Here is a 21,763-nt window from a genome sequence, read left to right on the forward strand (position 1 = left end):
TAGCACAATGGCCATCTTTACAGATTGTGACCATTCTAAGTAATTTGAACCATCCAACTTAACTGTAATAATGGTTTTAACCCCAAAAAGGTCTCCAATACCTCCTTATCACTGGTCTCATTTCACTCCCGGGCTTGTTTCCAACTTTGTTACCCTCCATACTTCTCAAAAAGGGGATAGAAGATTACTGTAATATGCAAGAATATCAAATAAATCACTTTTGGTACCAACGACACCCTTTTGGTGCCCTAGATGGTCTTCCCACAAAATATTCATTTTTTACAAGACGAGAGAAGAGAGAGAAGAGGTAACCGCTCTCTCTAAAAACCTCCAAATCAGGTAGGACTTGAACCGCCCCTTATAGAAAACTCCAAGGAACCCTAAAAAATTAGGGTCCCACTTCCTAGGTCAAAACTAAAGAGTGCAACAGAAACATGACTCTCCCCCTTTCTCCAATTTTTCATGATTTTGATAAGAAACCCTAGACCATTTACAGGGCAAAACAGATCCACCAAAAAATCCAAAAACTAGGCTTACCTGAGATCTTTGATCAGCCTCTTAAATCATCATGCAGTCAGCCGATCTAGGGCTGCATGAGAGAACAACTCAAAAAACCTTCGGCCTACTCTGATACCAAGTAAAAATCACTGTTTGGAAATCTAGATGAATTCCTTGTGATGAGAAAGAGGAAGAAGATAAAGAGTTTTAGCAGTGGAGAAGAAAAGAGAAGAAAGAAAAAATAGGATGTCAATCAAAATTGAATTAGGTCTGGCCGCCAACCCCTCATTTTATTTTATACTTAACTTGAAAAAATAAGAGATTGCAAGAATTCCCTTAGTAGGGCAGCTACTAAAGTAGTAGAACAGTCACAACTTAAAAACATAAGCTAATGGGCCTAAAGCCCAACAACTTCCTAAATTAACAACTTAAAAAATAAGAGCTAAATAACTGGGCCCAATAACTAGAAATCGGCCCAATTCAACAAAAGTCATACCAAGCTTTGTGTCTATTGCAGCTTGGTAAAAAGCATGGAGGAGGTTCTACTGCTCAAAAATACTTACCATTGCACCATTGAACATAAATGGTGAACTAATGCCCATCATGAACTCTACTCTATTTAAAATCCCAAATCCAAACTTAGAATTAGACCTGATGTGGGACTACAACCCTGTCAAAAATGACCCGTCTTTGACTGTCAATGCCACCCAAGAGTTTCCCATTTAGATGGAAACACTAATAAAATATTCTAAATTTGAGAAACAAACAGCAGTTTTCTTTTGTCAAATGGTGAACTATGTTTGGATAAGCTTTTGCTTTTGACCATGGATAAATCTAATACAATAGAAAAATGAAACTATTAATTCTAATATCATGCTTCATGAATTTACCTGCACACAGCATTTTCTCTGTTACAGAGTTCTAATTATCTCATGAAAGTTGCTAAGAAAAAGTGGTTTATTGCTGAGTGTTAGCATGGATGACCTTATGGGCATTTGGGTCTGAGTTCACTTGGCTGCATTAAGACAATCTTAAACTGTTAAACACAGAGACCTCACAATGTCGACTTCGTTTGGTAACTGTTGCTGCAGAAATGAAACCACTTGGGTATGGTTCACTTGATGCCAAGTTAGACTCCAGTGAGCAGGAGCTAAAAAATTGGAGCAATTAATTTGGACAGGAAATTTCATGAGTGTTAAGCTTTATTGGTGGAAGAAATACGCTTGTGGGCTATTCTCTTGCCATCTTTTTACAGTCATATTGCTACATTGAAATTTAGGAAACTTAAAAGTTAATGACCATGTTCTTTGGAGTTCTGCAACACGTTACACTGTTACAGACTTACAGTTAAATGACCATGTTCTATTTTCCAGAGCAAATTTCATACACCATGATCACAAACTCCATCAACAACTGAAATGTCTTCACCTTTGACCAAGCATTCAATCACATTTGAGAATGTGTAGCAGAAAGCCAGAGACATTGCCTTCGTGGCTTCATCCAAGAGTCTTGAATTTTGACCCCTTCACTCTAGTTATTCAGATTATAGTTTCGCTCAGAAAATTATTGTTATTTCAGAGTTTGAGAAAACTGATGATGTTTTAAGCATGCAAATTGATACAAAGATGGTGTATTCGACATGCACAAAGCAGAAAACAACTTTACAGATCTCGGAATAGAAGAAAAGTAGAGGCACAGACACAAGATTAAGAAACACAAATTAGTTTGATGACAAGTAACATTCCACCTAGAAGATCAACAAAATTGATATTTTCTTTCTTCCTTTCTTTTCTTTTTCTTTTTTTATTTTACGGCGGGGGGGGGGGTGTAATTAAGTTGTACAAGAATATTGGGGTACAAGTAAACTTCTTTGCCTCACCAAATCATGAAGATCATGAACAATCTTAAAAACTGCATCCGGTCGTGCTAGTTTCAATGCATTCTGAGACATGGCCTTGAGCTCATCAGCCTTTGGACCAAACCATTCAGCAACAATATTAGCTATTTGTTTTGGTGACTTCGAGAACTTCCCACATCCATTTTCCACCACATATGGCACATTTCCAACTTCCTGCAAAATTAAAAGTTAATCTCAGTATTAAATGCTTTAACTTAGCAGGGCAAATATTTCAGAATGCATGCACATTGAAGCATTAACAGAACAGGGCAAACGTTCCAGATTAATTGATTAATCATAGTTGTCAAGGTGCCAAGGCAATGGATTTTGAAAATAAAAGGCCATTAACCAATGTTGGTCCAAGATATGTGGGGTCTTGGGACGGGATACTGAAGACATAACTGTTGACAATTTCTTGCACAAAGTGACTGCTTGTAGACTTGAACACACATTACACTAACCAGCCTGAGATTTTACCATTATACCAAGCAATGGTGTTTTGCATGGAACTATCATCTATACTAACAGTTAGCAAAACTATTCATCAAATAACTACAAATTTCATATTGAAACATAGAAAATTATCATAACCATGAAAAGAAAGACATTGCTGCCTGAAAGACATGGTACTAGAATGGCAAAACAGGATTCGTGAAGCCAACCCCATATAGTTGGGAAAAGGCTTAGATGATAATAATGAATTCCAATATTTTACATATAACATTGCAATATAATAATAAGAATTCAGTAAAGCAACTATATAAAAAAAATAAACTAGTGAAGAACAAAGAAGACGAAGAGCAACCCCTGTTTGTGTCCCAGAAAATAAGGGGTGTCTGCCACCATATTTTTCCTATAAAAAGAAGGGAGCAAGGCCAGAAAAGAAGAATGAGATTATGAGGAGCAGAGACCTTGTTTCAATCCAAGAAAAAGAAGAAAACTCAGAAAAATACTCAAAAATGCAGGAAGAATGGGTGGTGCCCCTGTGTTAGTCCAAGAAAAGAAGAAAGACCAAGTATCCAAAGTTCAATTAATTGAGTTTCTATTATAGTCTGAGCATTGATTAAACCCTAACAAAAAACAATAATAAAAACTAGGTAGTAAATAAGATGTAAAAATGGATTAGTGTAGCAGGACCTATTCTAATTATAAACTTGCAATATAAAAATACTAAAAATTTATGAAGCACCCAGCTTGGCTTTAGGTGCCTGCCTTATTGCCTAGGGAAGCACCGAATTCATTGGGCATGCACCATATGGAAAATTTCATGGCATTTAGGCAGGACAACCCTTTGTCAGCACCTAGTTGCCTTCACAACTATGTGACTGATAATAGGTCATTTTGATGGTCCAGATCTTGGCTTATATTTCGTTCATCACTTTGACATATAATTCTTGGAAATTTTAGTTTGGTTTACTTGAATTTCCTAGATTATTAATCTTGGTACAATGTTTGGATGGCCAAAATTAATTCTTTGCTCTCGGGAGACCAGTTTGATAGCCTGAATTTTTGGGTTGATTCAATACAACATTTGGACAACCCAATTAAGTTGAAACTTTGGTATATCACTTGGATAGTTGAGATTAGTTCACTGATCATAGGAACCCACTTTGATGGACTAGATCTTTGGCCTTGTTGGTTACATCATCCGGTTGGGTTTGATTAAATGAAATTTTGGTACATCATTTGGATGGTTGGAATTAGTTGATTGATTTTAGGATGCCACCTTGAGGCCCAGATTTCAGGTGTCATATGGTACATTACTTTATTTAGCTTAGATATTTTAGAAAGCTTGGTAGTTTACTTGAATGACATAGATTAATTAAAATCTTGGTGCATTGCTTGGATGACCATGATTAATTCTTTCCTCTTGGGAGACCATTTTGATGGCCTAGAATTTTGTGTTGATTTCCAACTCCATCCCAGAATCCAAATAGAACCCTAAGTAATGTAAAGGTAATAAAGTAAAACCAAAATTTACCTGCCCAGCAATATAATCATTAAGAATTATAGGCAGGCCACGTATCATAGCTTCTGCAATAGTTCCAGGTCCCGCCTACATATAACAGTTCACAAATATAACTACAATATGGACAAAATGTCAAAAAAAAAAAAACTCCAAATATATGATGAATTTACCTTTGTAATAATGCAATCACAGGCCCCCATGCACTCTTCCATTTTAGTAACAAATCCCTTAACCTGAAAATGAGTTCCATCTTCTAGTGTAAGGCAGCCACTTGTTGCAACAAAAAGAGGTAATATATGAAACACCTAATTCAATAAGATAATAATGAACCATTTATCATTACATTTCTATCTTAATTTCCTATATTACAAATTGTATAAGTTGGTCCACCATCATATCTAGGCATGTTCACTGGCCAGGCTTCGGGCTCAGCCCATAACATTTTACAGTGTTTCGGGCTCAGGCTTTGGGCTAGGCCCATTCAAATTCTTGCAAAATCTCAACCCGAGCCCGGCGTGGCCCATGAATAGTCTAATCATATCCTGGCTTAGATGGTTGTTATATCAGTCTCATATGGGGGGATGAAGGATTAAAACTTCATAGAAAGAAAGGATTCCTTAAGAGAGCAGTTGTGCCCTCTGTGGAATCCATCTTTCCCTTTTGTATCGTGGAGGTAGCATAGAGAGATAGCTCTAGCATCAGCACCCTATCCAAGTAGACACTAAGGTTGCATTATCTGAAAAAACATGGGACTTTGCAAGATCTAATGTATAAATTGGCAATTAGGGTAATGTAAATAGATATAAAAGTTCTAATTGGTATCTCCAAATTGGTCTGTACCTCCCCCCCCCCAACCAAAATAGTCCATGGTTCAGAGTGAACAATCTAAATATGGTTTAAATCTTCCTTGGTTTTAGGTCTGAAATTTTGACCTAACTGAACCTGAATCGGCTTTTAGAAAAAGATGTAAACCTGAAAGGACTGGCTTCAGGTTGACGGTGCCTCAACCCAACTTAAATTCAGGTAAGTTTCTCATTGCTCAACCTCAACACATCACAATATTTAAATAATTTGACTAACCAATTACCACCTCTAATTGAAATTAAAATTAAAATTCAAAGTTGAGGTCATTTATAATATCAAGTGGGAACATAGGAACTGCTATGTTTATGAAAATTGATCTTAGACATACCTGAACAGGAATCTTCCAGTCAATTGAAAGCAATCTATTTGCAAGTTTTTTATTACGGCCACAAATCACAAGAATCTGGCCAACCGGTTCCCCAAGACTCTCATCATACAATGTATTTCCAAGAGCCCGAGCAGTATCCTCAATAGGGCCCATGCCTTCTCCACCACCCATCAGTAACGCAGCAGGAAGATCCTCATTCATTCCTAGTTCCCTCCTTAACTCAACCTAGTTACAAACAAGAAAATACACGGAAGCTCAACATTAAATTCAATCAAATATAAAGTAACAATTGAAGAAACAAAATCTGAGCAAAATTTAATGTAATCACATAGCCAACCGATTCTACAACCAGAAGTATGCGATGGATCAGGTAGTATGATTAATCTAAGCAGGTTAATTATAGGGTGGTTATCAGGCCTTTATTTTCCCTCCATGGTTTTGAGAGAACCATAGTATGAGACTCCAAAATAGTTATCATTGGGAACAATAGATACCTGTATTGGACCACAGAGCCGAATACTTCATTGGAGAGCAAGATCCATAGTTGTCAAGGTGACAAGGTGCCTATGGAGGGTCACCTTTCTATTTTGTAATTTGTACATGGTGCTCTTATATACTTTCATATTCTTAACTTTTTGAGATTATAATAAAAAAAAAATACGTTATCAAACTAAATTATTCAATTTGTGAGTTAAAATACTAGTTTCTTATTAATATTTTCTTATTTGTTAGAGTTCAATCAATACACATGTTGGTGTGCTGTCTTGAACCTTCAAATACTTCAAATCCTGAACCAATAAGCAAGGAAGAACTTAACATTTTGTTCAATCATCAAATTTCTGCTTCTTCTTTCACCCTTTCTTTTCTTCTTTTCCTAGGACAAAAACAAGGGCTCAGCCCCTTCTTTTCTTTCTTCCTTTTCTTCTCATAAATATGTTGGTTTTCTATGTTTTAATATGGTTTATACATTTTTTATGAAGATTATAGAAAATTGCTACTGAAAGATTACTGGTTGCTATGGAACCTAGGGAATTACCCTAGATTCATGGTTTTTATTTAAAGTCTATCACCTAGTGCAACTAGGCAACAAGGCACCCCTATTACCTAGCCATACCTTGGGACCTTGAAAACTATGGCAAGATGTTTGACAACTTTCTCTAGCAAAAGCTAATCGTAATTGAACTAGCCTATGTAAGAATCCAAATGAGTAACATGTTCAATTTGTTAGCTCAGATAGGACAATGAAACTGACACTAATATGGGAAAAGTGGATAAGACACTTCACTTCTCAAAGTCCAAGGCAAAACATGAGCGTGAATATCTCATCTATTCTGCTGATACTGTGCTTTTAGTTTTAAACCTATTTATCTCTTAGATGATTATGCTTCACTCAATTGAATGTTCTGACATTTATAAAGGTTATATAGTGAAAGTTCAAAATTGGTATAGGTTTCATGTATTTTTGTTGGCAAAGCAACCATGCAGGATAGAAAATAACAACTTAAGTTACATAAAAGTATCCATGCAGTATCCAGTGTCATATTCAGGTATTATATCATGTTGACACGAGTATGTTGAACATACTGAGATATCTGGATATATTAACAAGAGACACCATGTGTTGAACATAAGCAGTAAATTGCTCTTATGATCTGCCCAACATGGGCCTTAGATCTCCTCTTAAGACACTGCATGCAAGAAAGATAGAATACAGTGGTAATAAAAGCAACAGATGCATACAGAAAGAAGGATCATCAACCTTGGGCCGAACAGGCTTGACAAAAGAAGATCGCACAGGGAGGCCATAAACTTTAATTTGGGAAGGCTGAAGTCCTGCTTTTTCTGCTCGTTTTGCCACCTCTGTCGTGGGGCAGTAGCATCTTGTGACAAGCTTATGAAACCTGAAAAAGAACAGTGAAAAGATACGAGATATACAACATCACAAGACAAATAAGCAATTGGGTTGTAGGAACACTAACTACAAATGTAGATCAGACCATGTAGGATGGCAAGTGCATAAATCTGTCACAACTGTAGTAAATACGATCTTCTTCAGAAGACCCTTTGCCCTCAGTATACGAAGAGGAACATGTTGCATCAGAGGATGCACACTGATAATAATATCTGGCTGGTATTTCATCAGTCCTTTTGCAACTTCCCTGTAAATATACAACAAAGAATCAACAGACATTTATAAAATGGGCTATGGAACTTAGTAATATATCACTGCCAGAAGCCCAGATCTGACTTTCAAGAACTGAAATAAGAGGTCCTAGTGAGAAGGTCAAAGGAAAACTTTTAACAGAAATACTACTTGTTAGTGGTGTTAGTGAAGGGGTATTTCAGTCTTTGTACTTGTTGAGAATGTTGATGTGTACGGTTATGTTAGTTCGAATGCCTCTTACTTAAAGAAGGGCACTCAAGTCTTTTCCAATAAGTTAATAATATAATAACAGGTCTGGCCGAATCTAGGGATAACTTTTCTCTAATTCGAACCAGCCTTTCTCTCTTTCCTCTCTTTTCTCTCTTCTTCTTTCCTCTCCTACTTCTTGCTGTTTACTTTACTTTACAGTCAACGAACAAGACAGAATTCTAGGGCAGGTCAAACTTCAACATGGTATTAGAGCGAGGTTCACCAAATCACACTTGCTAGAATTCTGTCTTCTGCGCATTCAAATTAGGGTTTCTCTTGGGTTTCTCAGCTGTGAGTTGGAGACTGGGAAAATGGCTGAAAATGAGTGATCGCCCTCTTCCCTAGGAGATTCCTATGCCTCCGATTGTGTCGTTGGTGATTGGTTGCTGTGGTTTCTAAACCCTAATTAGGGCTGGTACGTGTGGTGCAGTGGTGTCTCAGCCCTTCGTGTGGCCTTCAGGCGATGAGGTAAAGTTTTTTTTTATGCATATTTTTCTGTTATGGAATACATGAGAGGTGTAGTACAGTTCGCATGATGGGTTTTCAGATTGCAGTATGCTAGGGTTTATGCTAGGGTTTATTCTGGTTTGTGTGTGATTCGAAGGGCAATAGTGTCTACTTAATGGTGAAACTTCCTGTAGTTGTGGATTAGGGTTGGTGGTGTTACAAGTGTGGTTTTCAGCATTTGATATCGCTGAAATCAGTGTGTAGACTTCGGTGAGTAGGGGTTGTGGTGTTGCAGTTTTCAGCATTTAATACTGTTGAAATCAGTGAGTAGGGTTTGTGGTGTTGCAGTTCTCAGCATTTATTATTGTTGAAATCAGTGTGCAGATTTCGGTGAAGTGTGTGTGTAGTGTACAGTGTGTAGTGCTCATAATTCAGTGCTCAGAATTCAGTGATAAGGGAGTTCGGCAATGGTAGATAACAGTGATAGTAAACCTAGTGTCATGATATCTACTGACCACCTGAATGTCCAAATGACCTCCATCAAACTGAATGGAGAGAATTATGTCCCTTGGGCCAAGTCTGTAGAGGTTTTTCTAAAGGCGAAGAAGAAAGTGAAGCATATAAGAGAGGAGAAACCCCCCCGCTAATTCTCAGGAGTATGAAGACTGGGAACAGGAAGATGCACAAATCATTACATGGTTGTGGAACAGTATGGAACCCAAAATCAGTGTGAACTTCATATTTCTTGACACAGCCAAAGAGGTGTGGGATCATGCTAAGAAACTGTATTCAGGTCAGGATAATACCACTAGGGTATATCAACTATATCAGGAATACTTCAATCTGTAATAGGGAAATCAGAGCCTTGAGGAGTACTATGCCAGTGTGAGGAATATCCGTAATGAGTTAAATGTCTATCATCCTCTCACTTCAAATGTCAAAGTTCAACAGCAACAGCGAGAGCAGCTTGATGTGACACGATTTCTGGTGGGGCTGAAGTCTGAGTATGAACCAGTACGAGCCCAGATACAGAGGGATCTGCTCTTCCATCTTTAGAGAAGGTGTTTGCTCATCTTCAGAGGGCTTCCATTGGATCTATGGACTCTAATGTCTCCGATAAATCAGCATTTGCAGTGTCGAGAGGTCGAGGTGGCAGAAGTGGGGCTCGAGGAGCCCAGCTTGGAAGGAGTGGTAGTGGTGGATCTACACATATCCGTGGTGGTGGTCGTTACTGGAGGCAGAGATTCAGGGGGAGCTTGTGGTAGAGGACGTGGCCCGGGTCCACGGAAGTGTACTCATTGTGGTTTGGATGGACATACCATTAACTACTGCTATGACTTACATGGTCCTCCCTCGACGTGGGCCAACCATGCCATGACTAGTGACACCAGTTTCAGCTCTAGACAGGAGAACCGGTCAGCTGACCCAATGCCTTCTACTCCCTCAGATGGTCCAGGCAAGGAGATGGTGAGTGTTCCTTGGGATGAGTATGAGAGGTCTGTTCAATCCAAGTCGTAACAGAACACGGCTTCCTTTGCACACTCAGGTATAGCTTGTTTGGCATCCACACCCAACCCCTGGATTATTGACTCTGGAGCCTCCGATCACATGACGGGAACTCTAGGTGTGTTTCCATCTCTCACTCATTGCTCAACATCACAATCTGTTATCCTTGCTAATGGCTCCACATCATCTATCTGTGGTGTTGGTAATGTTGACCTAGACCCTGCATCCCTATCATCTGTTTTATATGTACCTAAGCTTCCATTTAATCTTATGTCTGTTAGTAAGCTGACCAAGTCCCTTAAGAGCTCCATCACATTTTACCCTTCTATGTGTGTTTTTCAAGATCTCAAGATAGGGATGAAGATTGGTGGAGGACATGAAGCCGATGGACTATATTATCTTGATGGCAGTGGACGAACATCAACGGCCCTTCAGTCATCCATTTCTCCTCTCTAGTGGCATTGTAGATTTGGTCATCCTCCGTTGAAAGTGTTGCAGTCCTTAGTCCCTTCATTGAGTCAACTTTCTGTTTTAGATTGTGAGTCATGTCAATTTGGGAAACACCATCGTGTTCCCTTTCGTTCTAGGGTCGATAACCGTGTGTCGAGTCTTTTTTTTTTTTAATTCATTCAGATGTTTGGGGTCCTTATAAAGTGATGTTATATAATGGATACCGATATTTTGTTATTTTTGTTTATGACTGTTCAAGAATGACGTGGCTCTATTTAATGAAAGAAAGAAGTGAATTATTTGCCATCTTCCAGAAATTTTATGCTGAGATCCGCAATCAATTTGGTGCTCACATCAAAATTTTCCATTCTGATAATGGTCGTGAATACTTGTCTTCATCTTTTCAAGAATACTTGGACCAACATGGCATTATACACCAAACTTCATGTACCTACACTCCGCAACAAAATGGGGTTGTTGAGATAAAGAACCGCCATCTTGTAGAAACGGCACGCTCCCTCATGCACCACATGAATGTTTCCAAAACCTTTTGAAGCGATGCAATGCTCACCTCTTGTTTCTTAATTAATCGGATGCCCATGTCTATCCTTGATGGTCGTTCTCCTTTTAGTGTCTTATTCCCCAACATGTCTCCGTTTCCGCTTTCTCCTCGGGTATTTGGGTGTGTCTGCTTCATTCATAATCTAGGTCCCGGGACTGACAAGTTAGATGCACGTTCCCTTAAGTGTATCTTCCTTGGCTATTCCCGAACTCAGAAAGGGTACAAGTGCTATCATCCCAGTTCTCGTCGTTCCTTGGTATGTGCTGATGTTACATTCTTCGAGTCTACTCCGTTCTTCGTGGGATCCGGTGCTGCTGCTTCCTCCACATCACCACCTCCTCTTCCTCTTCCTGTGGTTGATCCACCTCCTCTGGCTCTAGTCATGCCTACGTCCTTGCCTCCGATGCCACCGTTCGTTGACCGTCCACCCATCCGTCACGTGTATACACATCGCCCGCGTGTACCGGCTGCAGCTCCTCCAGCTTCATCACTATTGACAGATCCAGCTCCAGCTCCGACACAAGCCTCTGACCTAGATCTTCCTCTTGCCTTCCGGAAAGGTAAACGTACTTGCACCCTTCACCCTATTTCCAATTTTGTTTCACTTACCCACCTCTCCACCTCCCATCGCCAGTTCATATCTTTATTATCCTCCGTGGTTGTTCCCAAGGATGTTTAGGAAGCCCTTACCTCTCCAGAGTGGTGTCGTGCTATGGAAGAAGAGCTCTCTGCTCTGCATCATAATCACACTTGGGATCTCACCGCTCTTCCTCCTAGGAAGCAGGCCGTCGGTTGTAAGTGGGTGTATAGTGTTAAGTACTTGCCAGATGGTCGTGTTGAGCGCCTGAAGGCACGGCTGGTTGCCAAAGGGTACTCCCAAACCTATGGCATTGACTACACAGAGACATTCTCCCCGGTTGCTAAGATAGGGTCAGTTCGTGTCGTCATCTCCCTTGCAGCTATGTATGATTGGCCTCTCCATCAGCTAGATATCAAAATTGCCTTTTTGCATGGTGATTTGCTCGAGGAAGTCTACATGGAGCAACCACCCAGGTTTGTTGCTCAGGGGGAGGATGGTAAGGTATACAGACTTAAGAAGGCTATTTATGGACTTAAACAATCCCCTCGAGCATGGTTTGGTAGGTTCAGTGAGGTGGTCAAGAAGTTTGGTATGAAACAGTGCCAAGTTGATCAATCTGTCTTCAGTTTTGACTCTTTGGCAGGCAATAATATTGGTGGTGTATGTGAATGATATCGTTGTGACTAGGAATGATAAAATGGGCATTGACAGATTGAAGGCATTCCTACAGGAACACTTTCAGACGAAGGACCTTGGCAAGTTGAAATACTTTTTGGGCATAGAGGTAGCAAGACCTAAGCATGGCATTAATTTGTGTCAGAGGAAATATGTGCTTGATTTACTAGAAGAAACAGGATTGTTGGGTACTAAACCGGCTGAGACACCTATGGAAACAAATACGAGGCTGAGCAGTGATATAGGTGAAGTATTTGAAGACCCTGGCAGATACCGACGACTTGTAGGCAAACTAAACTATCTAACCATTACCCGGCCAGATATTTCATTTGCGGTTAGTGTGGTGAGTCAGTTCATACAGAAACCTTTGGTCCCACATTGGAATGCAGTGCTAAGGATTGTGAGGTATCTAAAAGGAGGTCCTGGTCGTGGTTTGCTGTACAGGAGTGGTGGAAAACTGGTAGTAGAAGGATACACCGATGCTGATTGGGCAAGTTCTATGTCTGATAGACGATCTACCACGGGCTATTGCACCTTTCTAGGGGGTAACCTGGTAACGTGGAAAAGTAAGAAGCAAACAGTTGTGGCAAGAAGCAGTGCAGAAGCAGAATATAGGGCCATGGCACATACTGCTTGTGAATTAGTGTGGCTGAGGAACCTTCTACAGGAGATAGGATATGGCATCAATACTCCAATGAAGCTCTATTGTGACAATCAGGCAGTGGTTCATATCTCTTCCAATCCAGTGTTTCATGAAAGAACCAAGCACATCGAAGTTGACTGTCATTTTGTGAGAGAGAAGGTGCTGAATGGGGTGATAGAAACTACATATGTTAGTACGGGAAACCAGTGGGCAGACTTGTTTACAAAAGGTTTGAGTCGGGGGAGAGTGGACTACATATGTAACAAGCTGGGATTATATGATATATACTCACCAGCTTGAGGGGGAGTGTTAGTGGTGTTAGTGAAGGGGTATTTCAGTCTTTGTACGTGTTGAGAATGTTGATGTGTACGGTTATGTTTGTTCGAGTGCCTCTTACTTAAAGAAGGGCACTCAAGTCTTTTCCAATAAGTTAATAATATAATAACAGGTCTGGCCGAATCTAGGGATAAATTTTCTCTAATTTGAACCAGCCTTTCTCTCTTTCCTCTCTTTTCTCTCTTCTTCTTTCCTCTCCTACTTCTTGTTGTTTACTTTACTTTACAGTCAACGAACAAGACAGAATTCTAGGGCAGGTCAAAGTTCAACACTACTTTCACAATTTACACTTTTTGACCACATATTTGGAGATGGAAAAAGTATCCTCGTTAAACAAAACTTTGGAACTGCTCCATACCATGAAAAGCTAACATCTTGGTTCAGAACTAAATAAAATTTTCAACTGATAGACTGCATTCATGGTGCCCAGATACAAATAGAAACAGCAGAATGCAAGATACAAGGATAAAATCCCCATTCCTAAAATCTTGGACATGGACATTGGTACAATATCCCATTAAATGATAACTATATCATATTTTTATGTATAGCGAGTCCATTGCTTGATGTTATAGTAAACTCTTGGGCAGACAAGCATGAGAACATGGGTTCTGAGTTGTGCGTTGACAACCCATTACAATACTTTGATTTGGATTTTTTGTTTACTTGATTTAGTTGGGGGTCTCTTGTATGTATTTGGGAGAGACCGGTTTTTTGTTGACTTTTCGTATAGTTGCTGGCTGTACATGAAGTTTTGTGGACCAAAGGCTGTAATGTGTTACAGTTATACTCATTAATACAATTACCCTACTTTTTCTCAAAAAAAAAAATAGTAAGCAACCCCACTCTATTACAATTGAGCCCAGTACCTTTACTGTTTATGAACACCTCTAAACCATCTAATTACTATCTTAGAATCCCCTTCAATCACCAACCTTGTAAATCCCATTTCTTTAGTTTTTTTCAATTGGACCCAAATACAATCCACATATGTTGCCACCCTCATCCCTTAGCACCCTGAATTCCTGATTGACCAAGTTACTGCCATCAAAATTTAACTCCATCCAACCACCAATTGAGGGTGACCAAACCTCAAGGAACTTTTGTTTCCTCAAGGAGTCCGCTATTGTCCCCCAATTCCTAAAGATGTCCCCCATTGTAAAATCTGAAAACAGATTCAAAGTCTTCACCCAATGTGCCACTCTTAAGGTTACTAATTCAATAATTGTCTCCTTACTATTTCATTGCTTCCCTTGTACATCTCCTGATAATTCTGCCCCTTTTTTGTGCTCCTCAGAAAGGATGGGCTGAACAGCCTATCCAAACTAGCAGGGGGGTCCACCTACAGCCAAAAAAAGAGCAAAACCATTCCCAAATACAGCAAATAAAGGGACAAGAGATTAAGAGAAAGTAAGCAGTCTCGCCATTCAACTTACACAAGATACACCAGTGGGGGAACAAGACACAGTTTAGTTTTTTCCTTTGCAGCTTATCACAAGTATTGATGCACCAATGGAGAACTTCCTAGCAAAAAGTAATGACTTTTGGGGGGATTGGGAGTTGGAACACAGCACACTTCTCTTACAAGAAAGAAAGGAGAAGTGGTAACAAGAGAGGAGAAAAATTACAAGAAAACAAACCAGAAGGGTTGAGGGACTAAACCCAACTATTAGTTGCAGAATCATCATAGACCACACAGTCCAAGAGACCTAACAAGATAGACACTGAAGAAATCTTAGACTCTCTAAGATTCCTTATTAGACCCAAATTCCAATTTAACCTAGTCAAGGAGGTGGACACAATGAAATAAAAAACAGGTCTTTCTCTGAGGTTTGAAAGAGCAAACAAAGAAGGGAACACATCTTTCAAAAGGGACTCCCCAATCCAAACATCTTCCCAAAATCTGATCCTATTACCAGACACAAAATCATACCTGACATGAGCAAAAAATTAAGGGAGAATACCTTAAATAACTTTCCATGGTGTGGTGAGGTTAGCTCTTTACAGAATACTGGCATCCCATCCATTACCCGATTAGACACCACTTTACATCAAAACCTCAATCTCCAAGGGGAAGCGCCAAAGCCACTTGCTTAACATAGAGATGTTCATTTTGCTAATATTACCAATTCCCAATCCACCTTCCTCTTTTCTTTTTTGTCACCTTCTCCCACCTCACTAAATAATGTTTTTTTTTTTTTTACTTCTCTCATTCCCAAAGGAAAACCCTCATAAATTTCTCGATTCTTTTCACCATAACCTTAGGAATCCTAAAGACCAACACAAATAAACAGGGAGATTAGCCAAAGTGGATTTGATCAAAGTGATTCTCCCACCTAGTGAAATATAGTTCCTCTTCCACATAGCTAGTCTCTTCTATATTCCATCCACAACCGGAGCCCAAAAGCTAACTGATCTCAGATTGTCACCTAGAAGTTAGCCCTAAATATCATAAAGACCACTCCCCACTCTCACACTCCAAAACTTTTTCCATAGACCTCAAATCCACCTCTTCAACATTAATTCCAGCCATCATACTCTTATTCCAATTAACTTTCAAATTGGACATTCTTTCAAAGAGGCTTGCCACCAATTTCAAATTCTCAACCCCATTACTCTCCCCATAAGCCAACAGGTATAAGGATGGACTTAGAGTCTTGGAAGCAGAGAAGGAAGATGTTATGGGAAATAGGAATTAACCTCAAATGGGCTAGAGTTCAAATCCTTTTCATAGAGAAGGGTTTCACTATTTATAGAAGTAGGGGAACAAGGTTACATGCATGAATTAAGAATTCTAAAATAATCCTTAGCTTAGGTAATGCCCAGAGATAGATCCCATAGATTTCTCTCTTTGGAACATGTGTCTTTTAGGACCACAAGGCGATTAAAGCACAACCCTAGGTCTGACTCCCGGAGTTTAACCATCATTATACTCTGCTCACTAGGCTTCCTGGCAAGCTATGGAGAGTGCCTTGTGGAGTCTATAGAGTGAGCATGCCTCCACAAGGAAAGTTGTTCCGTTTGAGCAAGGGACTTGTCACAACATGGGGTTGAGGTTTCACGAGGCAATTTCTTGCAAGGCGGTCACTTGGCGTTGCCAAGGCAAATTTCACGAGGCAAATCATTATGACTTAGCAAGACGACTCCCATGAGGCAAGATTTAATGGCCTAACAAGGTGACTTTTGCGAGATCGATTGATACAGCCTTGTGAGGCAATTTGTTAAGCTAGGATGTTTTATCTTCAAGAGGCCAACTCAATTCTGTTTTGCCTGCGATCCTTTGTTGCCCTGCGAGGCTTTCGTTTTGCCATCTATTCTGAGTCTTACCATACATATCAATGAAAATTTACTTCTTTACCCTAAAATCAAGGTTCAAAATTTCGATATGATACGCCCCGGCATATCGTATCATATCAGTGGCTTCATGATACGCCTTTTTAAAGGGGTTTCAGGAACCACTCTTTCTTTAATAAAAAATATGGTTAAAAATATGCCCAAAAACCAAATTTTGAAAAAAAAAAAAACTAAAAACAATATATACTTATTGTCCTACATATCGATACACAAGGGCATATTGATATTTTAAACCATGCCTAAAATATATACTTACTGTCCTACATTCTCCATCACAAAAAATCAAGATATCATCCACAAACTAAAGATGGGTTACCATCACCCTATCCCTCCCCACAATCCAACCTTTATACAATTGTAATTGATTAGCTCAAGAGATCTGCCTGCTCAAACCATCCACCACCAAAGTATAGTGGAAAGGAAAAAGGAGGTCACCCTATCTAAGACCTCTAAAAGCTTCAAAAAATCCACCACTAAACCATTAGCAATCATTGAGAAGTGACTAGACTGCAAGCATCCTTTGATCAAGTTACATCATAAAGAGAGCAAGAACCAACATTGGGTAACGACCTTTACATTTTTGTGTCTAGTATTTGAAGCTAAATGCCATTTTAAACAAATTTTTTATAGTGTGGTATGGTAAAATATACCTTTTTTAAAGTCTTGTATTTCAAATCAAAAACTTATTTGCATCCCTCTATACATAAATCCACAAGGTATTAAGATGACCCAAAAAAAATTCACAGCCAAAAAAGAGAGAATGGAATTACTCTCGTTAAAAAAACAATAATAACTACTATATTTCAACCAAACTCTAATGAAATCAAAAGATGGGTTAATGATATGATCAACGGGATGGTCCTTGGATTGAAACCAATGTTTTAAAAACTGACCCAAGGCTGAACCGTTTTTGCCTCTGGGTCATGGATCACTAGTTCAACCATCCAGATCAAACGGGTCAGACCATGACATATCAGCATGTGTATAAAGATGTGCTTTATTAATAAAATAATTTACAATTATATGGCTACATGTAATATTTTATTCATGTAAGTTATTAATAAAATAATTTACAATTATATGGCTGCAAGCATCCTTTGATCAAGTTGCATCATAAAGAGAGCAAGAACCAACATTGGGTAACGACCTTTACATTTTTGTGTCTAGTATTTGAAGCTAAATGCCATTTTAAACAAATTTTTTATAGTGTGGTATGGTAAAATATACCTTTTTTAAAGTCTTGTATTTCAAATCAAAAACTTATTTGCATCCCTCTATACATAAATCCACAAGGTATTAAGATGACCCAAAAAAAATTCACAGCCAAAAAAGAGAGAATGGAATTACTCTCGTTAAAAAAACAATAATAACTACTATATTTCAACCAAACTCTAATGAAATCAAAAGATGGGTTAATGATATGATCAACGGGATGGTCCTTGGATTGAAACCAATGTTTTAAAAACTGACCCAAGGCTGAACCGTTTTTGCCTCTGGGTCATGGATCACTAGTTCAACCATCCAGATCAAACGGGTCAGACCGTGACATATCAGCATGTGTATAAAGATGTGCTTTATTAATAAAATAATTTACAATTATATGGCTACATGTAATATTTTATTCATATTTTCATAAGAAAAGTATCAAGTTCATATTAAAGTATAGAAAATCAACATATTCATGAGAAGAAAAAGAAGAAGGAAAATAAAATTCAAAAAATATAGGGGCTGAACCCTTATTTTTGTTATAGGAAAAGAATAAAAGAAAAAGTATTGGTAGTAGTAGTAGAAGTAGAAGAAGAAGAATATATGGAAGAATAAAATGTGCTGACTAGATAAAATTGTAAGTTCTTCCTTACTTATTGGTTCAGGTGTTGAAGTCTTTGAGGGTTCAATACAGCATTTAGCAATGTTTGTGTTGATTAAACCCTAATAAATAAGAAAACAATAAAAAGAAATTAGTATATAAACACACGAAATGATTATTTTAGCTTAATAATGTCTATTTTATAATTATAATCTCAAAAAAATAATGAACAAAAAAGTATTTTATAGTAGGAAGTAAAGAACTGCTTGGTGATTAGTCGAGGCAAGTCTCAAAAGGTGCTTTGTCGCCTAGGCGTCACCTTGACAACTATGATGTAATATATGTATATGTATGTATTATTTTATGTTTAATTTATACTTTTCATTTTAGTTTTTATTTTTTATTTATAAAAATGCTAAAAGTTGGGGTTTGAGGCCAAAAAAAGGGGTTTTTTTGGCAAAAAAAATAGCGGGGCAAGGCACATCATTTAAGGCATTATTGTTGTCTTGTCATTGCATTCTCAACTCACCATATATGCCTAGTTGTGAAAGGCATTCTTAGTAACAAAATAAAAGATCCTTGATGTCTAATCTTAAGAACTAGTTGCAACTTCAGCCTCAATGCCACAAATCGAGTGAAAAGTTACTCATTATAGATAAATGGTTGACTCTAATCATATTTTCTGCTTACTGGGTTGTCCCTTAGAATTCTGAGTGTGTTGTCAGTTGTCACATCTACTTCCCTCAACTACTATCTCAGGTATTGGTTAACTGGTAAAGGTTTAAGGTTCTCAGCTGCAGTCCAATGATGTGAGCACCTGGATACTAACATTCTTAGTATACCCATGTTAAAATTACCAACCGTTCTGCTTCAATTACTATCAATCTGGTTTCCCTATTGATGCCAAGAAAACAGAAAACGAGAAGATTCTTTGGTAGTATTAAAAGAAAGGGAAGAAGAAACTTACCGAGCTATAAATGTCGAAGTTGCAGCAAAATTGGATTGATGCACTAACCGCGGAGCAGACCCGTAATATGCCATCTTCCAGAGTGGCCCGTGCTTCACCAGAAAGCTATAGCTCCTCGGCAATTGGTTAAACGGCCAAGGGGTGTGATCTGTCCACAAATCCGTAACAAAAACCTGCGCAATTCACTCTAACACACTGAACATGATCAACAAATGGTGGAATAAATCCTACATAATAAGAACCAACGTCATAATATAACAAATTCGAACTGACCTGATACTCATCTCCAAATTCTTCATCAAATGCCGCTTTGATAGCCTCAGCTGAAGCTCTATGACCACCACCGGTGTCACTCATCAAAATAAGCACCTTTTTTGGATTCTCCGCCTCAACCCCGTTCATGTTCATCCCCTCCTCCTCCAAGACACCACACCCATCTTCTCTCAATCCGTTTTCCCCAGTCGAAACACCAATGGAAGCAAAACCAATGGGGATTCTATCGCAGTGCAACCTAACAGCTTTGTTAAACTCCCTCCAAATCCTCTGTACCCTTGAAGCACCGCCGCCCAAACCCAAAGAAGCCACGACCTTGGGCTTCTTTTCCCTGACCAGACCCCCAAATCCATCACTACGCAAGAAATTAGACAAATTTGAAGAGTACCCTTCAGAACCCAAATGATAAAACCCTCTAGAATCTAAGGGAAAACAATCCAACTTGCATAGAACATCGAAAAAATTTATGGGTTCTTGAGCAACAGCTGGAGTAGGCATTGTTTCGCATTGCAGGTCCTATCGGAACTCAACCCATCAATCCATCGGAATCCTTGTCGTGAAGAAATTAAATACGGATTACTTCCAAAGAAGGAACAGAAGAAAACAAAATAGAAGTAATGCAGTAGAAAAGGGCAAAGGGGGAAGTGCAAACAAAGGTGAAATGATGTGACTTTATCGGGAGAAAGACACCAGGAGACGGTAGTTAGCAGGTGGTTGATTCTCAGAGAGAAGGGGAGGGAGAGGAGAGGAGAGGCGTTGGGATGAAATCTGACAGTGGAATTGAACCACAGAGAGAGGATAGGTGTGAAGAGAAGATTCTTCAATTGTGCCATGTGCCTTTCTAAATGAATCCATGGAGAGAACAGAGAAGACAAAACTCCCACCCCACTGTGGTGTGATTTTCTCTGTGTATTTCAAAAATAATTACAGTCTGGGACTAGAGACTGGGCCCACAAAAAGTATTGAATGGTTCAGATTTTTCATATGGAGAGCTTTTATGTCATCAGATTGGAATTTATTCAACACCGACCCCACCTTGTAATGTCCCAAAAGTCCCGTCTGGCACTAATCCATGGTCAAAAAGCTGCCCTTTCTTTTATGGGACCCATCATGAACCATTGCAATGGATGATCTAAAAACTGTTTTTGGACTTTCCCGTGTGGGCCATGCCTTGGACGGTGCAGATCAGCAGATGTATTGGAAACAAGTCAATTCAAAGATCATGTGAGTGTGAAAGCATCCATGTTGTTCTAACTTCTACTTCTACCGTCCAGTTCACAATCACACACAATGCAATTGTAGTGGGATCCATTTGTTCGGGGTGGCCCTCAGATGGACCTTATACCCAACAATCTGCTTAGATCCTATGATCTATGCCCTTCGTTTGGTTGCCATCCCTCGTCATCCAACGGTCAAAACAGAATCACCATCCAACAAAGAACACGTCACTTCGGAACAAATTTCAAATTTGATCTGGAAAAATGCCTAGTTGCAACTTGCAAATGAAAGGGGAAGGTTAATCGGGCTGATGGCATGTCGGGTCGGATCAAAATATCCCAAACCCGTGCGGGGACCAAGGAGTGGCCTGTACGGTTGATGTGGATAGTATATTTGGTCCATTTAAAAAGGTGGACGGTCGAAAGAGGTAATCCACCACCGTCCGGTATGTACAAATGTGGATCCCCCATCAATCTGTTCATCACCGTCCATGGTGAGTGGACGGGTCAACACTGAACTTGATACCGACCCGATCGTGTTGCATGGTAATATGGTATGAGTGCATATTTGACTTTTGATCACAAGGGTGTCCGACTCAAGTACGACCTAAGTCAATAATTTAATATGTATAGTTCATACACGTTTTTCATGGTTTATATATTATTTACTATATATATATATATAATTATTATTTTAGATATTATATTTTAATAAAGAGAATAAATGTAAGTAGATTTATCTAAGAAAACAACAAGTTAAATGCTTATAAAAAATAATTATAGCTATAATCAACCGCCAAGCTGCAGGAATTTTTCTCTTTGGAGACCGGTTGATGAGGGAGAATGGGGAATGAAGGGTAGGTGCACTTAGGGGAAGTATTGTTCCATCTCGAATCCAATCCAAAAAGTTTGGTTTGAAGTTTCTCTTAAAGGTTAGGGTTAAAATTAGGAATCCTATTTAACTTCACGTTAAACTA

The 21,763-nt window shown here is 38.9% G+C and overlaps 1 protein-coding gene across 1 annotated transcript; it reads right to left on the minus strand.

The window, feature by feature from the left end:
- Positions 1-2,171: 2,171 nt before the first annotated feature.
- On the minus strand, positions 2,172-20,453 carry LOC148843528 (monogalactosyldiacylglycerol synthase, chloroplastic-like). The gene is made up of 8 exons (XM_088956899.1): positions 19,570-20,453; positions 19,297-19,469; positions 7,554-7,715; positions 7,316-7,457; positions 5,557-5,781; positions 4,535-4,597; positions 4,377-4,451; positions 2,172-2,569 (listed from the first exon to the last, which is right to left on the minus strand). Exons 1-8 carry the CDS (start codon positions 20,065-20,067, stop codon positions 2,330-2,332), a joined length of 1,578 nt encoding a protein of 525 aa, XP_088813025.1. The 5' UTR covers positions 20,068-20,453; the 3' UTR covers positions 2,172-2,329.
- Between the last annotated feature and the right edge of the window lie 1,310 nt (positions 20,454-21,763).

Source organism: Nelumbo lutea, chromosome 8 (genome assembly GCF_056320005.1).
Source record: "Nelumbo lutea isolate HS-2025 chromosome 8, American lotus-T2T, whole genome shotgun sequence".
In the NCBI taxonomy this organism is placed as follows: domain Eukaryota; kingdom Viridiplantae; phylum Streptophyta; class Magnoliopsida; order Proteales; family Nelumbonaceae; genus Nelumbo; species Nelumbo lutea.